General features: G+C 40.9%; 1 protein-coding gene across 3 annotated transcripts in view; it reads right to left on the reverse strand.

The window, feature by feature from the left end:
* DTNA (dystrobrevin alpha) overlaps positions 1-21,784 on the reverse strand; it is a 184,955-nt gene that overhangs the window by 37,125 nt on the left and 126,046 nt on the right. For all 3 annotated transcript variants that reach the window (XM_050915659.1, XM_050915658.1, XM_050915657.1), the window contains 6 exons: positions 17,439-17,544; positions 14,762-14,928; positions 12,155-12,279; positions 8,997-9,005; positions 6,779-6,859; positions 4,796-4,885 (listed from right to left, as the gene is read on the reverse strand). In XM_050915659.1, coding sequence (XP_050771616.1) covers positions 4,796-4,885; positions 6,779-6,859; positions 8,997-9,005; positions 12,155-12,279; positions 14,762-14,928; positions 17,439-17,544 — 578 coding nt within the window. The remainder of the gene's footprint in view (positions 1-4,795; positions 4,886-6,778; positions 6,860-8,996; positions 9,006-12,154; positions 12,280-14,761; positions 14,929-17,438; positions 17,545-21,784) is intronic.

Genomic DNA, 21,784 nt, shown 5'->3' on the forward strand with positions numbered 1-21,784 from the left:
TGTGCTTTGCTTTCTAACAGTGCAGTGTGATGCCCCCTCTACCAACCATAAGTTCTCCTCTCCTATGCTCCAGAAGCAACATAGTTAGGGTGGAGGGACAGGCAAGCAAATGTTACTCATTGAGCAAGTGATATCATGTCTATCAATGCCCATTTCCTTCCTAGCTGATTAAGCAAACTTACATCTTCCACCCTCTTCTTCTGAGTTATGTTTTCTAAGCTTTTCTGATGTTTGGGTGTCTCCTCTGGACTCTCTCATGCTGGTTAGCATATTTGTCCCCGTGCTGTTGCCCTACACTGAGTGCAAACCTCCAGGCAGATGTCTCCTCCTCCAGGGAATGAGTTTTAATGGCTTTCCACATGATGTCCCAGGGTCAGACGCAATCTAACAGTCGTATTGCTGACTTCAATTAGTTTGTGGTTCACTACAACTGCTAGGTCCTCTGTTAAAATATTTCTGTCCATCCAATTATGCTCCATCTTTTATTTGATTATTTGCTTCCCTGCTACAGCACTTTTCACTTATAATTACTGAGTTTCCTCTAACCGATTTCAGATCATTTGGACATCAATTACTACCATTGCAACTAAGCTCATTTTTTAATTTAGAAACTGCTCTCCAAGCACTCTTTCCCATAACTATTTCAACCTTTGTACCATCTACAAATTGCATACACTCACTCTATTGCTCCCGCTAGGTCATTACAAGAAATAGTGCATAGTGTCTGACTTCGGATAGCCTTCAAGAATCCCAGCTGATATGTCCTCCTCCTGGAACGATAGCAAACTTTTGAAAATGTAATTACTGATTTTCAGTGCTGCTCTTATACTAGTTTTCCCTAGTCCATATTTCCTTTGAGTACTTCCATGTCATCTGGGACTATGTCAAAAGTCCTTTTAAGGTCAACCTGTATCGCATCTGCTGCTTCTTTTTACCCACTGGACCAGTTATCCTGTCAATGAAATAAATTAGTTTGGTTTGACATAATTTGTTCTTGACAAATCCATGCTGGTTATTTCTCATTGGTTTATTATCCTCCAGGTGCTTACTAATTCTTTCATAATTTCAGTATCTTTGGATACCAAGGTTAGGCTGTCTCTTGTGTAATCCCTTCGATCTTTGTCCCTGTTTCCTCCTTCAACCTTCCATCATTTGGAAGAGCTGACATTTGTCCTTCTTGTTCTTCCACATCTTCCTACATCCTCCACATATTCCCCAAAACACAGCTGATACTTCAGAGATTGTTTTGGCCACACTGAGTTTCTCTGGGTCCTACCAACTGGAACATATATTTTAAAGATATATTCCTGTCAAAATGGGACATTTTGTAAGATGCCAAAGAATGCTTCTCCATCCAATTTAAGAGACAAAACCTCCAACTCTGAGCAGATGTCTACAAAGATGTAGACCTAACAATATTGGTGTAAATGTTATACCCTCTTTAGTGTCTACCTGGCTACTAAACAATCAGACATATAAACCTTTCCTTCAGCAGGTAGAATATTGCCAATGAAATAAGGAGGATTCTCATCTTATTCTGAAAACCACATATGAAGGCAACATGCAGTTCAAGTCTACCACACTGCTTAGAGATAGAAACATGGACAACAGCAGCAACCAGTATGTTTTGCTTCAAAGTTAGCTGTTGTCCAGAAATTTGGCCTAATCTCTTGCTATGCCCAGGTAGAATATCCAATTCTTTTTAGCTTTTATGTGGAGTTCAAAAAAGGCACCAGCTACTCTGACTCAGCATTAAATAAGACTCAATTTCTCCTCGGCTATGGGCATTTGATATTATAGTGCATTCTTTCTATCTACCACAGAATTGCCAAGTAATTTCAAGTTCAGCAGAATGTGCCGCATTACTCCATTTATTCTAGTTTATTGCTCCTTTAGAAGAACTAAATGTATTAGCTGTGAGGGCGGGCTAAGAAAAATGCAAGAAAAAACGTTTTGTTTCATCTTATCCCACCTTAGCCCTATAATTCGATAGCTTAAAGAAGACATTTATTAAGAAAGAGAAAGAGATTGCATCCATTACTATAGTAGCTATGTACTTTAAGGCAGCGCTGACAGACTGCAGCTGGGGAACAAAAGAATCCAAATAAGGAAGAAAACTAATTCAGGGTATAGAGTTATTCCTCTTGGCTGGACAGAAGTTTCTATAATGCTCAATTTACCTGTTTTGACATAGCATATCCAATTCATTGGGTTTGCAAGGGCATTACCTACTCTGCAGCAATATTCCCTTGTTCTGCTACCCTCTAGGTAATTGGAGATCACAAAAACAAATGTGAGATTAAAACCAGAATATTAGCTACAGTAAAAAAGTTATACGACTTGTGCTTTTAGCTGTCAATGCAGCAAATGACTGTGATTTGGTATTTGGGAGAAGATCACAGATTTTTTATTTCTTCTTTTCTAATAGAAGTGCTTCGAAGTTGTTCTCAAGCTGTACAGAGCATATTGTTGATAAAAATACGCACACTGTATATATCTAGAAGAAAGGTGCTTGTAATTTTTATGCCAACCTCCTCATGAAAGCTCTTATGGACATGATGGCTCAAACTAAGCAAAGCAAGCAGAGAAAATTTAAGGGATTTTGATTCTGAAATGGCTTGAAGAAACTAAGAAGCATCTCAGGGAAAGCCTGAATCTGACCTCCTTTGAGCTTTGGAATAATTGCATACCCCCCCAAAATCGGTGCTTCAGACACAATTAAACTGCAAAGAACATATAAAGTTGTCCTGGTTTCGGCTGGGATAGAGTTAATTTTCTTCTTAATAGCTGGTACCATGTGTTTTGGATTTAGTGTGAGAATGATGTTGATAACACGCTGATGTTTTAGTTGTTGCTAAGTAGTGCTTATCTTAAGCCAAGGACTTTTCAGTTTCCCATGCTCTGCCAGCAAGCAGGTGTGCAAGAAGCTGGGAGGGAGCAGAGCCGGGGCAGCTGACCTGAACTAGCCAAAGGGGTATTCCATACCACAGAACATCATGCTCAGTATTTAAATGGGGGGGAGTTGGCCGGGAGGGGCGGATCACTGCTGGGGCATCGGTCAGCGGGTGGTGAGCAATTGCATTGTGCATCACTTGTCTTTTCTTGGTTTTTATTTCTCTTTTTTTTTTGTTATATTCCTTTTCATTACTATTATATTTTTATTATTATCATTAGTATTATATTTTATTTTACTTTAGTTATGAAACTGTTCTTATCTCAACCCACGAGTTTTACTTTTTTTCCCAGTTCTGCTCCCCATCCCACTGGGGAAGGGGAGAAGTGAGCAAGTGGCCGTGTGGTGCTTAGTTGCCAGCCAGGGTTAAACCACAACAAATGTGCAGTCTCCTTTCAGTTGTTTCCCACAATTTGTCACTGTATTTACTAGTTATAAAAGATCTTTCCTCTAATAAGATGATTCTTCTTCCCAGCTCATTTCCCTTTTTCACCCATGAATCCAGAAATGAAGATGATATTGTGCTGAACTTATGAGACCATATCCATTTCCAGCAGCAGAATGACCCGGTGTGCTGAATTCAGCATTTCCTGCTACAGGGAGAAAGTGGTTGCGAATGGTAATGTTCTTATGTGAACACAACTAGCTGAAATAAATACCATGGGAATACTATAAATGACAGTCTGCGCCAATTCTCCTTTGCATAAACATTCTAATTACATAAAAACTTTCTTTAAAGCTATCTGAAATCTCTGGACTAGATTGCAACACAAATTAAAGTAACCATAAGTTATCTGCAGTGAAAACACAGCCAGCAGAGCTTTTAGCATTGATTACTTTCAGCTAGAAATTTTACCCTGAGTTTGTACAATTTTTATTATAATATGAATCACGGAACATTTAATATAAAATCAGCACAACTGCAAACAGAGCTGTCATAGTCTGTTTCTCTGATGTACGAGAGGATGAGCTTCTGCTAATGAGGCCTGATTTTCCCAGGGCAATAATAACAGTAAAACCTAAAAGACTGAATGAAGATACTGTTATTAGGCTAATACAGATTGAAGAACTTGGCATTTAGCAGAAAAGTACCTTGGTCTCAGTACTTTCTTACTGAATTATAGCTAATGCTCATGGATTAATCAAAAAAGAAAAAAAGAAAGGTCATTACACTCCACAGTAAAGAAAACGGGGAAACTGTTCTTATCCAACTGCATATTTCTTTTATGCAGAATGAAATAGGCTCTTCCTTTAGGTCACTAAGATGAGACGAAATGCTGGAAAAAGGGTGCAGCAACCAGAGGCATCGGTCCAAATCTAATGCTCCGCCTTTTCTGTGGCCATTTTGAAAAGCAAAGCAAAATGGTCTGGGGAAGGTTATGGGCAAGCGGCGTTAACTGCAGAACAGTAACCACCAGCAGCGAGAGCTGTGGAAGAGGAGGCTGGCTGTGAGACCTGGAGTTGTTTCCAGGCTCTTGTGCAAGCCTCTTCTGTTCCTTGGTCAAGAATGCAACAGGCAAGTCATACACCGATGATGAAACTATAAAGGTGTAGTTTTTTTGGTTTTCAAAAACATGTTTCCAACTTCCACTAGATATATTAATATTAATCCTACGTGAAAGGGTAAAATGAAAGATTTGTGCTGTGCAGAAGCAAGAGAAGTTGGCAAAGCCCACAGCCAGCAGGAAGTGTATTCAAAAGACTAATTAGAGCCACAGAAACCCTCTAGCCCACCAGAGCCTTCCTTAAAGAATATCTTTAGTAGTTTAGCAGAATCGCTAATGATTTAGTGCATGAGCTACAGAACTACGGCGATTAGTGGGTTAGTGCTCTCATACTGACCGTGAATTGTTGTGAAGCTGATTTACATACAGCCTTATAAGAGAATGCTCATCAGCCACAGGACTGGCTGCATTTATACCCCCAAGTAACCTGAATGATTCAAACAACGAAACCTTGTTAATACCCCAAAAAGTATACACAGAGAGCAGTGTGTTCAGAGTGGGTTCATTACAATAAATGCAATTTGCAACAACTTAGAAAGGATACTGACTTGACAGTTCGTAGGGTGCTTTTTCTTTCGAATAACAAGATGCAAATTAAATTTATAAGAGACGAAAATAAAAACAATGAGAATAAGCTGTCAAACACTTCAAATCCTGCTAGGTCAATGAAACAAAAGTTACAAAACTTTTAATATACAAGCAATGTAATTGCTTTACGTATCAGGGTACTGTTAACTCTAAAAAAGCCAGAACTGACTGCTGCATCACAGAAACTTTTTGCTGGATAAGGATGTCATACTATCCAGTCATAAGGAAGTCTGGGTACCTATGGTTGGGGCGGGGGGCGGGGCGGGGGAGAGTTTGTCATCTCTTGCCTTCAGGGGATTCTCCATCAAGGAGTTCTTCCTCTAGGAGAAAAGGAATTCTAATGGCTCAGGAATCACGTACGTTTAATCCTGATAGTTAAAGACAGTCAGTTGAATTACTAAGGAACACAAAAGCAAAATAATCAGGAATTTTTCATACGTGAAGAAAAACAAGCAGCACAGTAGATAGTGCCGTGATTACTACTGCAGGTCCCTGGCCCAAATGGCAAAGCATACTTTTGTTGAATGAGCACAGGGACTGCTTGGGGATAAACAGAAGCAACAGCTACACTCTTAAAGAGCACTGCTCTTAATGACCTGTCCTGGAGAGGCCACAAATCAATTATCCTGCCTTGCACAGAAAATCCCTTATATTCCAACAACAGAAATGAATTTGCATTTGCAATCTCACTGTCTGTATAGGCAGCAGATCTGGTCTTGGGGGCTGCTTTGGGACTAGCTTTCAAAAAGCATCTCAGTCACACTCAGCAGCTACTTGCACTAAAATAACACTGAGAGTTTACAGTTTATAGCTCCTGGTAACAAAGTCCATAAATCAAAGTACAGGTAAACCATCTTTACTCTGACATTGCAGTGTGGTACACTGCACATTTGGTTTTGGTGTTAAAATATGTAGCCATGCATATCCAGAGATTGTGTTTGGTTATTTGGGAACACTGAAGCACTGACATACAGCAGGAACCAAGCAATAAAATGCACCCAAGGAGGCATATTGCTCATCTTCCCCAATACAGCAGGAAGTTTTTGTCTGCCACCTCCTCATCTATGCGCATCGGTAGGCTTACATAGATTGGGTGAGACAGCTAGCAAATGCTACACACATTTTGGCTGTATGAGCTAAAATGTACATAGTCAGCTGCAAGCACCTTCTCTTTGGGATTAACGTTTCTGACGACTCTTCTCTGGTTTGTCTGCTGAAAGGTCACCATATTCCAAGACTACTCCTTCTCTCTTGTAGCCTTCAATGAAAATCTGAATGGTTTAACAGGAGTAAGGATGTCTTGCTATATCTTGCAAGTACGAACGCATTTTCTCTTTGTTCACATCATATCTTGCAGTACGATGCAGGCATTCCCAGTAGGCAACAGCACGTCCCAGTTCCTATTCCCACAGTCCTGCTACAAAATGGCTTCTCACCAATAGCCCATTTTCAGCCTCTATGGGAGGGTGCCTAGGTTGCATGTGAGCACATTCAGCGGGAAGTAATGGTTCAAATGAGAACCAAAGTTCTGTGCTCTGTTGTGAGGAGCCTGGGGTGCCCTAACTCCAGTTCTCCATCCAGATATCTCTGTATCAGTCCAAAATAACCAAGGCATTTCTCTGCTTATGTCTGTTAATTTTATTTTGGGTTTGTTTTTTCTGGGGGGAATTGAAAATTGAAACCTCCAGCACTCTCATACAATGGTTTAATATAAATTAGGGTAAGAACTCACCTTCTGTTTGCAAACGGACTTCCTGAGGGAACAGAGTGGGAGAAGAGTGTGTCGTTCATGCTGGTTACAGGTCGAGGGGGCCTAGAAGAAGGCAAAATATCCAGTTGCATTAATTTTGCACAAAACAAAACTCATAAGCAACAATATTTACAGACAATTAAATGAGCTTCTTGTTCAAGTAACATTACTACTAGCATCTTGTGCTTTAAGTAGCAATAGTTCCAAATTAAAGACGCTGTTTTTTTAACCAGAAGTCAATAAAAACACACTGTTACTCAGGCCTGGCAGGAAATAATGCTTTTGTGTCTGCTGAGGTGAGTTTTAAGCAACTTGCTTGATTTTCTTCCTGCTTTGGCAAAATAACCACTATGCCATTTTTTCTTTCCAGAGCCTGCAGTCCACGGTGCAGCCACTGCTTTCAACCAGCTCGGCTGAGCACCGGTAGCAGGTTTGCTGTGGCAACATGGAGGTCTGCAGGGGGTAACTGCCAATAAATTACACATCTTTTCATGAGGTTATCCCTGGCGCTAAGCTCCATGCTACCATATCCACACAGTGACCACAGTGTACCCACAGCCCTCAGTGTCCCATAAAATACATGTAGTACTAAACTTGTTTAACTGCAAAGCTTTTCAACTGGCATATCAAACCCCCAAATCAAAATTTAAAATAAGTACCTAGTTTAAGAGAACCCATTAATAATGACGGTTTTATTATTACATTCTTTATTTCCTGCTCTTACTAAAAATGAAATGAAAACGAATATTTCCTCTGCTTTCTTTTATTGTCTACTCTTAAAAAACATTTTGTGTATAATTTTTTCTTCTGTATCCATTAAGAAGAAATTTCCCCTTTTTAATGGACTTCTTATGCAACACTGAGCGAAAGATATAGACACTCTGGAAAAATTAAAAAATGTTATTAAAATCACAGGGTTTTCAATCAGATGTGAGAAGAACCTGAAGCCATATATAATTCAGACTTCAAATTGCCTAGATTTCAAGTTGGTTAATATCCCCTTTAAGCTCTGTGAAAGATCTGTCTTGCCTTCTGAATTCTGCAGATGTGCAAATCAAAACACAGTAGCCATCTGCAAATTATTCACTGGGCTCCAATTGTGCAAGACAACTGGTCATCCAAACCACTTGTAAGAAATGAAGAAAGCCAGTTCTGCACAGAGGTGAACTATTACCATATGTTTTCTTCCTTATTTTGTAACTGTTAGAAAATAAGCATAAATGTGGTCTTTGACAAGTCCAAATGGATTTCTCAGCATGACAACATCACACCGATTTTAAGAAGTTTAAAACTGGGAATAGAAGGATGTAGGATTTGGCATGTTATTTATATGAAAATATAGTTTTAGCCTAACCCTACCTCTGCAGACCCACATGAAAAATTCCAGTTCTGGTCAGTCATGAATTTGAGAAGCAGCACTTTGTGCTCTATGTACTTATGAAGAAGTGTTTAATATTATTTTTCATGGACTCCATCAGAGCTAGGAAGAGCTTGGATGAGGCCATGATCAGAGTCAATCCACTGGAAAGGTGACTGTGGTGAGTCTTGAAATACAGAGATTTGAAAACAAACTTCAAGAGAATACTTAGAAACTAATTTTATTTAATGGGTAAGCAACTGGAATTTTTTTGCCTGGGAAATGTAAACTGGTAATTGATGTAGGAGAAATAGTTCACACCAACTACATGCAACTACTGCATTTTTTCCTTTTCTCAATGCAATCACTGGCCAGTGAACACATTCAAAAACTTATTGGGCACAGGCTGGGGTTTCTGAAAGATGGGTCCAACCCTGGGCTATGGAATCCTAAACAGCAGAGAAGGGAGGAGAGGCTGTTTCTCATCACTGTACCAGAGAAGGAGGCAGGAGGAGTGCTCCCTTGGCAGAGCTAGGGCCCTGCTTTGCCTTGCACCCAGTCCACCTCTACTGAGTAGGAAGTGGGTATGTGGCACCCATGGACTTCAGCAGTTCGCCACGTACACACTTCAGGTTAATGTCTTCTGTATCTCAAAATAGGAGTGGAACGGAAAGTTTCTAACCCCCAAAACAGCTCTTCCCTTTCACTGTCTCTGTATTCAAAGACAATTATTTATTCGGCTCTGGACTCTGATAAAAAGTTAAGGATTCGTAATAATGAGATTATCACATTTTTTCCAAGCTTCTTCCTCCAATAAGTGTACTAAAGAAGAAAAATACTCACCAAGTATCTCTTTTGCAGCCAAAATGAAATGGAAAAGAGATCATTAATTAAATTGTCAGTTTAATATGTATGTGGTCTAAGTAATGCATTGGACATACTCCATTCTTATGACCCTGATTCTGCAAAAAGCATGAGAGCCTCTACGCATAAAAGGTCATTGATCTGTTTACATATGCAGAGTTACTCTTGTGTACAAATGTCTATAAACTCCAAGGCTTTGCTAAGGTTTTGTGATTAGCATTAGTTTGTCAATTCTTATATGAAGAAAACTGTATTAAACTAATCTGAGCATTCCCAAGGCAAGTTTCTTAAAGACTGATGCCCACTGTCACATTCCTCAGGTTCAGCTTGAATATCAAATGGATGTTCAGACATACATACACAGTTCTGTGATGTGATAAGACAAGAACAGTAGACTTCATGGTAAAGCAAAGGAAAACTTGACTATAGATGTATATCTTTCTGAGGTTACTTCTAAACTTCTGGAAGTGAGTGATTAAGCTTTCTGATAAAAGTGAGCTGATGATAATCAACTTTCCTCAAGGAGGCAGAAAACACTTAATACTATTGAAATATGCTATGTAATAAATGCTTGTTATTGCATAACACATACCCACAGTAATAAATAACATTAAATCAGAGGAATTTTCCAAAGTGCTCCATGCTGGTCTGACCTCTTCACACTGACATAAAAAATAATGCTCCCACAGGTTTAGATGGAAACTAAGTCAGGCCAGTGCACAATGCAATTGAAAAATACCTCCATGATGCACTGGCCATGCCATTTGTCCTCTCTACAGTCTGGTGTTTCTTTTTTGTTGCCAATCTTATGCATAGAAAGGAAAAATGTCCCCTCCATCGGTGGGGGGAGTTCCTCCATCAGGATGACACCTTGATAACTACTTCTCTAGATGAGCCTTAGCTGTATTTCTTGCTTAACTGAAAATTTTGTGTGGCACCAGTAAAACAAAAAAACCATGCAGTCTTTCTGTCTGGTACCACTCAAAGGTGGAAGAACGATGAAAAGGAAAGGCTGTATAATAATGCAGAGAGTACTTGTCCCCATTTAAGCTAGAAGCTAAGAAAAGGATACTGTTTGGTTGCCAAAATTCTTCCATTTAATGCACATATAAAACCCTTTGTGCCTGGATTCCTGCCCAGAGCTGTTTCTCTCAACTTCCATTATGTTTAAAAATAAAAATCACATCAGCGAGAAGATATTCTCAATGAGGTACTGTAGCATATCTCTCCCCTCTGTTAATTTACGTGAATTATGCTGTAGATCATGCTACCTCCACAACTTACAAGGCTTTCCACTCATGTATCATTATAGCCAATATATATTGCCAAGTTATATTGCCTTCAATCTATGAATAAAGAGAAACTCCGTCATAAAACAAAATAGATGCTGGTTTGTTCTCACATCCAATCACTCTAAATTATGTCTGTATAGTTAGGAAGAAGGGAAGGTGTTAATTTCACAGCAAAAATTTGGAACAGATCCTACTCAATTATGGTACCTTCCCCTTACCTTGCCTAAATGCATTTAATCCATTCACAGTAGCCCAGTTTTCACTACCCGTTATCTTCTGACATACGCCCAGGCCTTTGAGGCCTCCAGCCAACAGGGAACAGAGGCTTCTCTTTCAGTTTCATGCTCCCTGTCTCTTTCCATTTCTCTTAAGAATGGCCAAAATCTGCCCTGTGAAATTATCACTGACTTGCCAGCAGAGCCAGGCTTTCATACCACGCACAGCAGTGGGGTAGCTCAGCAGATCCAACTCCGGATGATTTCTTCCAAAGAACAACATCCTCCCATTACACCTCCATAAAGAGGTGCAGGGGTTTTAACTGACAGTCGAGCGTAACAGGGATTTGGCACTATGTATCCGTCAGAGGCACCTTGTGTCTGAAGAGCAGAGCACTCTTTTACACCTTGAAAAAGTTCTGCTGTAACCACACGAGGAGGACCATCAGCATGATTTATCCTTAAAACGTCAGGTAGGTTAGATGAACTTTCCAGGTGTCACGCAGCCCACATCGGCCAGCATGCACTTGCCCTTAAAGATGCTACATACAAACACTGAGTACTGGCAAAAGTAAATATGTATAATAATTACAGACCAGAATAGTTCCAGCAGCCAGTAACACAGATACGCAGCATGCAAATACAATTTTAATGGCTGCTGCCTGAAATGCTTCAGTGAGGGCCCCATGGAAGATGGTTAAGAAAGGTATTTTCTTAAGAAATATATCAGAATAAGAGAAATACTTTAAAGACAGTATTTTTGGAATAATTTTTCCAAGTTAATTTCTTTGTAACCTTCTTCCAACCAATGTCTTGATTTTCCCTGAATTCTATCGAAAATTTAACTTTTTTTTTTTTTAAGGACCCAGGAAGCAAAGGTAAAACAAACTGATAAATGAGAAAACCTGAGCAAGTGCCACTACAGATGGTGGACACGCTTTAGAAAAAAAATCCAAAGTGATAACTTCCCCACCCTGCACACACACATTTTCTCTCCGCTCTGAGTTTCTTGACTTTGGCAGAAAAAAAGTAGTGACACAAACTACTATACCAAAAAATAATTTTGCTTTCCCAAAATATCAAAATGTAAAGATAACATACTCTCTTCAACTGACATAGCAATTAAAGACACACTTCTTATGCAGACTCATATAACTCTTCACAGCTGGGTGAAGCCACAGCTCCACTAAAGTCAGTGAGAACTCTGACACTGATTTCAACAGAATTGGTCAGACTTCACCTTATTTTGGTGTCTCATGTCAAGACATACCTGCGATACACTGAAGTTGAGAGTCTCTAGATGACAAAACTAATGTTCTCAGCATGAATACATCCCAAAATGCTGAAACCCTATAAAATTGCATGGATATCTCTTGAGGAGAATGCAGACATATGAACATTGTGTCCCAGTATTTGGTTATACATACATATCCCACTGACTTTTCAAGTGAAGTCATACCAGAAGAACATTTTTATACTAAGTACCCCTACTGGCAAATTTGCACTTGTGATGCATTGAGCTTGATATGCCACAGCTGCCTCCCATTTTGTTCAGAGCTATAGTACCTGCACTTGGTGTAAGCAACTCCTACAACAAAGCTTACTTTCTCTACAGCACACAGATACTTACACAATATGAGCCAGGTTTAGAGGTTTTTCAGGCTGGTCAGGGAACATTGGGTGCAAAGGTTCACGGCTGGAAGCACAGCTTAAAGACTTGCTAAGTGCATTAGTTAGCTTCTTAGCAGGTGATTTCTGGGAGGAACAAGGAAGGTAGAGGTAATCTGGACAAGTAAGGTGCATACTGTTTCTGCTATAGGAAGCACAAAACAACAGGAAGCTCTATGGCTTTACATACCTATCGACTGACATCCCCCTTGCCCCCCTCCCACCCTGAGAGTCTGGTAAGGCAAAGACTGCTCAGTTTGGAGGAAAGATTACTCTTACCTTCAGGGGCCTTTAGAGTAGGGTCGGGGGGTATATCTATATGGACAGATGCAGTTGCCATGGCTTCTTTGCAATGTTGCACTCAGGTAGTATTGAATGAAAGACAGCACAAAGTTAGTGTCACCTGGACTGGAGCTGGCTCGTACCTCACCATCTTGGGAGTGCAAGCAGAACGGATCTGTGTATGCCTGTCCATATAGATACACTGTACGGGACACCATTTCCTTCCTAGTTGTGGGCCAGGCATAAGGCTGCTATATTCTTTCTCCTTGCTAGTATTTCCCTCCTCAGCTCCAGCACCCCGTACTGTTTAGCTGCTGTTATAAAGCTCCTCTTCCACCTCCTGTGGCCGCTGCAGCCCCTGCCACACCGGGGAAGGGGAAATTTGAGACACGTGCATGGCGGGAATTGCCCCACCATGGCGACAGTGTGCCAGAAGAGGCTGACGTACTGTCACTGTCACCAAAAGACAGGGAGGCTCTGCGCAAGAAGCATGCTTTCCACCCTGGAATCCCATCAGCGAGTCTAAAACAAAAAAATCAGTATTTTCTGCTTTCTAGTTTTGTTTGGACACTCTTTGTAGTTGAACACTTTTCTAAGGAAGGGCTCAGAGATCTAGAGTGTCTTTTAGGCTATGTCAGAGATTCTTAGGGAATCCAACCCACCTCTCTGTGATTCAGCTTCTCTGCCAGTAACAAGGGTAGTGATCCTTACACTGTCTCTTCCCCTCAAAACACAGCTCTACACGCTGAAATTTAAAAATCTTTTTGGAACTTAACAGGATAGGTATTGTATTTGTGCACACACATCCTGCATCAACTTATGACTGTAATACAGATAATAATGAAATATTTCTATTACAGAAATCCAACCTAAATATGTAAAGTTCAGGCCTTTCATCTTTCATCATAAATGCGATTTCACTCTGAATTGAGAACAGTTGAGTTCCACTGCACCCATGAACACCTTTAATCTGCATGTGGAGCTCAACACGGATGCATTATGGAGAATGTTAACCAGGTTTGAACAAATGCTAATGAACGCTACAGAAAGGCATTTTCAAACTTGAAGCAAAACATTTGTTTCTGACAAGGAAACATTTGAAACCACTAGGCATGTAGTCATGTTTTTGTCTTCTGCTGAGCAGAAATCTTAAGTTTTCTAATTACTTCCTACTTATAATTACAGCTCCCTGGCTACAGCAAAAAATGATTTTATATAGCACAAATTGCTGTTAGGAATGGAGTCAGAGCTACGTAGTGGGCACTCTCCTATTCAGAGACTAAACTCAAGCCATTCATGTCTATGCAACAAGCAGCAATTAGGATCCACAAAAACAATTACAGACCCAGATCTGCTGGGATGCAGCACAGGGCAGTGTGACTGGCATACAGAGCAAACCACGTCAAATTTAACCCTTGCCTGCTCCATCAACAGAAAACCAGACATTTTAAAAGTGTTAAGCTTCAGAACTTTGTTAAAAAATACACACAAAGTGCTGTACAAACGTGAGTTGTTGCTATATGCATAATTTTCTTTTTTTGTAACAATACACTTCTGTAATATTTGAGATTAGTTAGGATTTTTCTGCCGGTCTCTGGACTTGAGCCCTGAAGGACTGACATGCTCCATGACCAAGGGCTTCTGTTGAGGCTTTGCTCCAGTCCATGGAGAGCTTAGCCCCCAGGTCTGATGCCCTTCAGAGACGGTTAATGTAGCTGTTGATACTTCTCTTTCAGCTTAGAAAAAGCATTGAATTATTTTGTTTAACAACAAAAAGATTGAAGTGTGTTTTTCTCTACAGTAAACACTACCATGGATCTAAGCCTGTGACCACGCTCAAATCTACAGTGCCAGGACCATCCCAAATGCTATGCATATGCTGCAGCCACTCGACTGAAAATAGTGATGAATGAGCGTTAAGTATTCATCATTTCGGTTACATGTAGCCAAACAGAGCAAGCCAACGACGATTTTACCGTGAGTCCTGTGGGAACGGGAGAAGCTGCCGTGAGCCTAGTGCCCTGCTGCCAGCCCCTCCTGTGCTGCCCTCCCCACGGCACGCACCGTCACAGGCACCCCAGATCCTCACCCAGAAAACACCATTCCCACCTCCGCGCTCTCTTGACAGCTCCCAAGGCCAGAGCCTCCCTGACGGGGTCACCAATCCAAACCGGCAGCCCGGCTCCCGGCCTCCCTGTGCCGGATGGCTGCCCGGAGCTGCGGCCGGGGGCTTCTCCGCCAGCTGGAGGGCAAAGCAGTCTGCAGCGAGGCGCGAGCCTTCCCTTACCCATGACGTGTACTCTTTCATTTGGTGCTGGTTGCTGTGGGAACCGCTGGCATGGCCCCTCCAGAAGCAGTCCTGACAGAGCTGGTAATTGTGACACTGCTGGCAGCGGTAGCGAAACCCCATCATGCTCTCGCTGTGGCAGTAGGAACACTCGACGGGGTGGAAGACTGCGCAGGAGAGAGAAACGCCGAGCCGTAAACCAAAGCAGAGAACCCCCCAGCAAAAGTTTACGGACAAAGCCCTGAACCGAAGGGTGAATCCCTTCTTTGTTTCTAGTGATCTGCAGCGTCAGATGCCGCCTACAGCTTTGACCCGTGAAAACTCAAGTAGCTGCCCAGCAACCTGTGCTGAGCCACAGGCAACGCTTCCTACACTGGGCACCAAACCCTTCGTCATTTCTGAGCTGACGCCTGCACCTCCTGCTCGCAGCAGCGAAAAATGTGTTCAGTGTCTAACAGAAGACATGATAGAGGAAATTCATACGTGGGAAAATCCACTGCACCCTTCAGCTGCGTTACTGGGGGAAGCTGAATGTTTTGCTGTGCTGTGAGGAGCTAAAGCGATGCGCCTTGGAGGAAAAGTCAAACTCAGCTGTCTGATTACTGGAAGCACGAAAGTGTACTTAGGCATGTCGTTATCTCTTAATTACTGCTGTCTCATCTGTACAACTGGTGTCATTTAGGTACCTATATATGGAGTTGAACACTTAGCTTTGGATGCCCAGATTTGGAAAGCTGGCCATTGAAGGGACCTGTGTGGTCCTGTTCTCTGTTCCACTCAGAAGCAGACAGTAACGAGGACGCAAGTCACTGATGAGCACGCTAAGGCACCAATCAAGACATTCTGAAGCCCCTTCCTGGCAATAGTGCTACTTCTGTTCCTCTCTCCTCACTACAGCATGTACTCAATTTACCACGGGGTACTGTACATCTCCGTGTTCCCAGACACCTTCTGCTCTTCTGTCATAAGGTTCAGTCTGGGAGGATTTGGATCACTGCTGAGTGTGTCAGGGTTTTAATTCCTTGCCAGAATTTCGCAGCAGGAAAGGTTAGTGCTCTAAGCTGCGAAACAGTACAAAGCTGGTGAGGGACAGGAATGGATGACAAGAGCTTCAGGAAGGTGGGGTAGATAGGTGGCTCTGTAGCCAAGAAAGACTTGGGAACATCACCTTACCCACCTTGGCACCTTTCAGTGGAAGAGGGATTTATTTAGTACAAGAACATGTACAACTTTCTCCTTCTCCTTTTATCACCAAAAAATGGCTGCACACCTCCCCTTCCACCAGCCCCATTTTCTTGTTGGAAATATGGTATAAATACTTTTATTGCCTAACAGGATGAGTATATATGATCTTTTCTTCCTCCTGCCCCCCTCACTTCTTTTTTCCTGCAGTGTCCCAAAGCTTCAGTTATACTAGAGGTAAGCCTTCAAGGGAGCAACAACACAGGAATATTCAACAAGCCCCTTACACAACAACCTCTGAGGCAAAATATTGGGCTGGAAAATTGTTTACAAAAAATCTATTTATCTTGCTAAATTAATATTTCAAAATTTTTGTATAAACTTCCTCCATTTTTAAATCTTCCTTTTTCTAGATTTAAAGAGTTGGAATAATGACTGTCAGCATCACTGCCTCCTGATGATCATGAGCAAGAAATGCCACATTAGGAACAAGTACACCCAGATAAATTAGACAGTAAAAAGGCATTTCTTGTCTCATGTTTTTTTCCTATTTACTATTCTGAATGCTGGTCCTTCTGGACAGCAGAAGCCCGCTGGAGCCGGGCAACTCCTCCAGAACTACATAAGAAACTGTACAGAGTTTGTGGGCTGCAATTTGGTGGTGCACACAGTGAGGTGAGATGCACAAGCTTTCTAGCTCTGCCCCTGCACTTTCAGTGTGGCAGCACCTTCTACAGAAACAATGTATGAAGGGTTTGGCTGGAGGACTACATCTGTGAGTCTGTGAACTTTTCCCCAGGTGCTCAAGAAGTTGGAAGGCTGAGGAAGATGTTACTGTCCAGGGACACGCAACATGCACTGTGCAATAATCAAATGAGTTGATCTTCATGGTCCCTTCCTGTCTTAAAATCTGTGATCTACTCATTTTGGGGAAAGATAACCCTTGAGGAGAAAGAGGTGTCTCACAGTTAAATCCTCATCTTCCACACAACCAAAGGATGAAAACGAATCTGGAACTTCCTTTTCAGAGTATATGGTCTGGCAGTGTAGGCTTAGGAGGAGATCCTTCATAAGGACCTTTTGGCTGGTATTTTGCACTGCACTGGACATCTCCTGCCAAGAATACTGCATGAACGGAAACTGCCAAGCTGTTCCTTCTCTGCTGCCATATGTCATATCTAATAAAAGTCGTGGCCTTGATAGTTTACCAAATGTAAGTGTGTGAATGGATCAAGTCCTATCGCTCTTTGCTTATCCAGAGCACAGGAGGAGAGGACGTGATCAGGATAATTTCCTGAGCATAGCAAAAATTAAGCCACGTTCCTGGCCGAATGACCAACAGGATTCTTTAAATATTTTACCAGTGACTGTAAAAATAGCACACAGAGTCAATGAACCCAGTACAGTGGCTCCTACAAAACCATCTACAGAGTGAGAAGATCATCACAAAAAAGTTTATTCTTGTAACGGTTATTTGGCAGCAGCTCTTACTTACCATTTTCAACATTTGCCAGTCGATGCAGAAGTGGTAACCACACTAGACACTGTGGCGGGGGATCAGACATGAGAGTATCCAAGAAAGTGTTTAATGTGACTTTTTTCTGCTCAAACAAGCAAACAAACATGCACAAAGAATCAGTAAGTAGACATATCAAAATGATTTTATGTTGTCCTTACAGAAACACTTGGGAACAAGTTTCAGACACTGCTTGTTGCCCTGGCTGACTAAAAAGAACAAGTGATACTAGCAAAGCTTTTCCAGACTATTTTTAGTAGTTACAATGTATACTACTAATGACTAGCAGTCCTTTTCACAAGGCTGGGTTGGAGACACCTAGCTCTTGCTTGCTTCAAGACTCTCTTCTAAAGTCATTGCCCGAAGATACTTTGTGAATAAGGTTGGCATTCAACTCTTCATGTTTCATGTGTTTTGACTACCCCATAACGAGTACAGGTGCATGTAGGGTATCACTAGGTATTACCAATTTTCACATGAACAGTCACTGCAGAGAATGACTGATGGTACTCCAACAAAGAATATGAAAGAACACAGCGACAAGGGAGTATAATTTCAAACCAAATATAGGGTAAGGACAGACCATCACAGGCAATTGTGTTACTGTAATTTAAGAAACTATGCTTGTCTGTTAAGCGATGGCAATCAGTTATGGGTGAGCTCTGATTGTGGGATGTTGTGTTTGCATACATGCAGGGACCGCAACTGTTCCTAAACACTCCACACCTGTAAGCACTTAAAGATCTATGCCCCTTTATCTTTCAAACAGACTCTTTGAAACTATTTAAACTCTAAAATATCCCTGTTGATTTTAAAAATGTAATCTAGGGCCTTAAGTTTCTTAGGTGTCTGGAAAAAGTCATCACAAATCTTAGTTCATTTGTTTTTTCAGACCTATAGGTGATACTTCAGCCTGAGATATCTCCACCATAAATACTTGCTCTTTCCTATGTAGTATACTGGCTACACAGTGTGTACTGAAGTACACACCTGCTGGGTGGCCAAGGACAGAGAGTCCTTAAGAAATCAGCAACTGAGCCTTCCTTTAAAATAAAATTAAGATGCAAAAATACTGAGCCCTGTTGAGAATGTGTGCAGATATGATTTATAGACATACATATTTAAGCAGCATCCCCATAGCCAAAGGGATTGCTAAATTTTCATATCTGATTGCATAAGCTACTGCTTTAACTTGCTAAAGAACTGTGGTTACCCCATGAGGAAGCAAAACAGTAGCTATGCAGTGACATGTATCATCTCGGTGTGTTGTGGAATGCTTTTAAGAGCTGAGATTTCCAGATGGAATGTTTGTGCTGCATTTATATACAATTGCTACCAGATGTAAAGAAAATCATTATTTCTCTTATACACCGAGTGATGAATGGAAAACATCTCACTCTGTAACAGTCTCAGAGCCGAAATATTGCAAGATATTGGGAAATATATGAAGATATTTGTCCCTAGGAGAATAGAAAATACTTCAGGCTAGTTGTGAAAATGGTCTTGATTCTTTAATGAACAGAAATAGCCAGAATATGAGCTCTAAATCGCACTGAAATACCATCTTTTCCCACAATACCCGCAGTATAAAAGTAGAATCAAACAGCTACCACCTACTTGTTGTATGAATGATCTTCCTACCCATGGACAGTGGATAACCACTTCCCAAATAGGCATCCTATGCTATAAGCATCACCTCACAGAAAAGGATCTTTCTTTTGGAGATCTGCTGTGGATATTTGGCATGGCTTTGCTGACCAATGCCGCCAACAAATGTCTGTGCTGTCTGCAGCAGAACTGAGAACAGGAGGACAAAAGGCAGAACGAAGTCTAGGAAAAGAAGGGTCCTCCAGTACCCCATACTGCAGAGCTGAGTAGCCTTAAGTCTTCCCTCTGCTCTTGAAGGCAGATAAGTTGGCAGCAAACACACAACCGGTCTAAACAAGCAAATAGATGGGAAGACAAGAACAGCTCTTCCATAATGCAGTAGGCTTTTGAATGCAGCTATAATTTAAAACCTGATTTGCACCAAATAAAGCAACTTAGCTTCACTGACAGCTTTATGGCCAAACTCCTCTGGTGGTCACTGATTTTATGGATTAGAGAGAGCAGTGTCCCTTAAAAGGACACCAGCAGAGCGATTTCCATAAATTTTAAAAGGCATATTTTCCTCCTGCAGTTTTTTTTCAGCTGCCGGGAAAGTTGAAACTGAAAGCTGTTTTCTAAATATACGCTACATGCAGATGGAGTCTAGGTTTGTGGAATAACACTTAGCCAAGTGCTAAGAAAATGAAGTTAGTGTCTATCTTTTTAGTTTGGGATAAAAAAAGAGAAATAAAAAGTGTTTTTTATAATAACAACACCACTTTTTAATACAAATACAGTATAACATCACATTAACCCTACTTATAGGGGAAAGTGATGGCAATAAAAGTCCTTTTTGAGCCACAGATTTGTATTCTGAAACATTAAGTCACTTGGTCTGGCATTTCTGTTTCATAAATTTGCTGATGAGGAAACACTGTTGTTTCTATTTTGAATAGCCACTCAATCTAGCAGTGGTTCACAGACAGAGGAAAATACATGGTTTGATCAAGTAAACCAGTACAATGGGGAATAATAACACATTTCTGCAACAGGAAAAATCCTTTCAGATGCAAACTGAAACGGATTTGACACCATGAGCAGAAGATCATTCCCAGAATTTTTTTGTTCCCTGAAATTGAGGAATCTATGTATCAGGGGGCTAAAAGGCTTCCAGTAAGCAAAAGTGATCCATACTGAGAACAACAGAGAGAGTGCCAAACTTATCCCAAGGTATCAACTTTTGATAACACTAAGTGCAATATGAGAGAGTGGAAGAACGACCTACGGTGTGACTAGGACTGTAAATATGATTTATCATAGTGTCATAGGGATATGTTGTTTTGAGTCTTATTTCAAAACTCTGGTTCCTCCCTAGTGAGGACGTAATGAGAATTACATAAAGTGAATTTAAGTGAAATACTAGACTAGATTTACAAAAGTACCTGGCTGCCTACAGATGCAAAACAGCAGCTTTGTAAATCTGCTGTGTACCTACATCAGTCAGAGACCTAACTCTCGTTAGCTTTAAGCAGAGACTGTGAACTAAACCACCTAACGCCTGTTTGGAGACTTTGTTTCTTAAGGTACCTTAGTACATCTGGTCCACTCATTTGGATGCAATGTCAATGAAAGTGCCATTTCTGATGGCTGCTTAGATAGAAAATGAGGACTGAATGACATTTTTTTGAGAAAAGAAATTGCTTTTTTCATCTTTAATAATAGCATGTCCAACATGCAAAGCTTGAATGCCCTGTTGCCATGCAAGAGCACTCTTTTATTATTTTAACACAAAACTACCAAAAGTCACTTCACTATGTAAATTCTTCAACATAAGATGAAGCGCTGTCTTAAGTCTCCCTCTGTGAAAGAAGACTAGTTTCACATATCAAACATTACCATTTAAAATTATTTGGGAGATGATTCAATAAATGAATTTCAACTATGCCTTTCAGTTGACTGGAGTGCCTACTGATTAGTGACGAAACTGAGGGAAAACAAAAAATGAGACTCTATTTTGCATGAAAATGACACTACTCCTGCTCCATTCAGCTTATTGGTTCAACAGTATTCAGTTAGCAAATGGAAGGATAACAGAAGGCGAATACCACTCTACTTCTAACATTTTCCCAGTTTCAGCATCTTCCCTTACTTTATATTTATGGAATTATACAGTGTGATGTGTGGCAAGAGGCAGAGGAATTCTCTCTTTGTCCATTGGAGAAGTGGACAACCAGCCCCAATTATGGGACCTACTAACTTTGAACAGTTAGTACCTGTTAGCTACTAACTGCGGCCAACGTACGGTACTCAGTGTACCTACAGAGTCTGGTGAGTTGTGGAAAAAGCTCGTATTTTCTCCAGGATAAATTCATTGCTTTCCTGACCCTATCTCATTGACGTTATCTGTAAGAGACTAGGGATTTTCTAATACCTACTGACTCCCATTTTCAATAAAGGTTTAAGGCAATTTTCTTCTCACTCGTAAACTTCTCGTGTGTGTACACCATCACTTGGAAAACATGTAGTTTCCTTTTTTGAGTGGGAGTTGAGCTTTGTATGGAGATGTTGAAGTCTCATATATGCTTACAGGAACAACAACTAACCGGAGTAGAGGATTGCATGTCTTGGGGTATTTATATCACCTAAATGGAAGTATCTAACTTAGGTGCTTAAATTAGGAAGTTAGTCTCCTCATGCTCCCTAATTTAGGAACATGTAAGTTAAGATCCTGCTCTGAA

This window comes from Gymnogyps californianus, chromosome 2 (assembly GCF_018139145.2).
Source record: "Gymnogyps californianus isolate 813 chromosome 2, ASM1813914v2, whole genome shotgun sequence".
Lineage (NCBI taxonomy): Eukaryota > Metazoa > Chordata > Aves > Accipitriformes > Cathartidae > Gymnogyps > Gymnogyps californianus.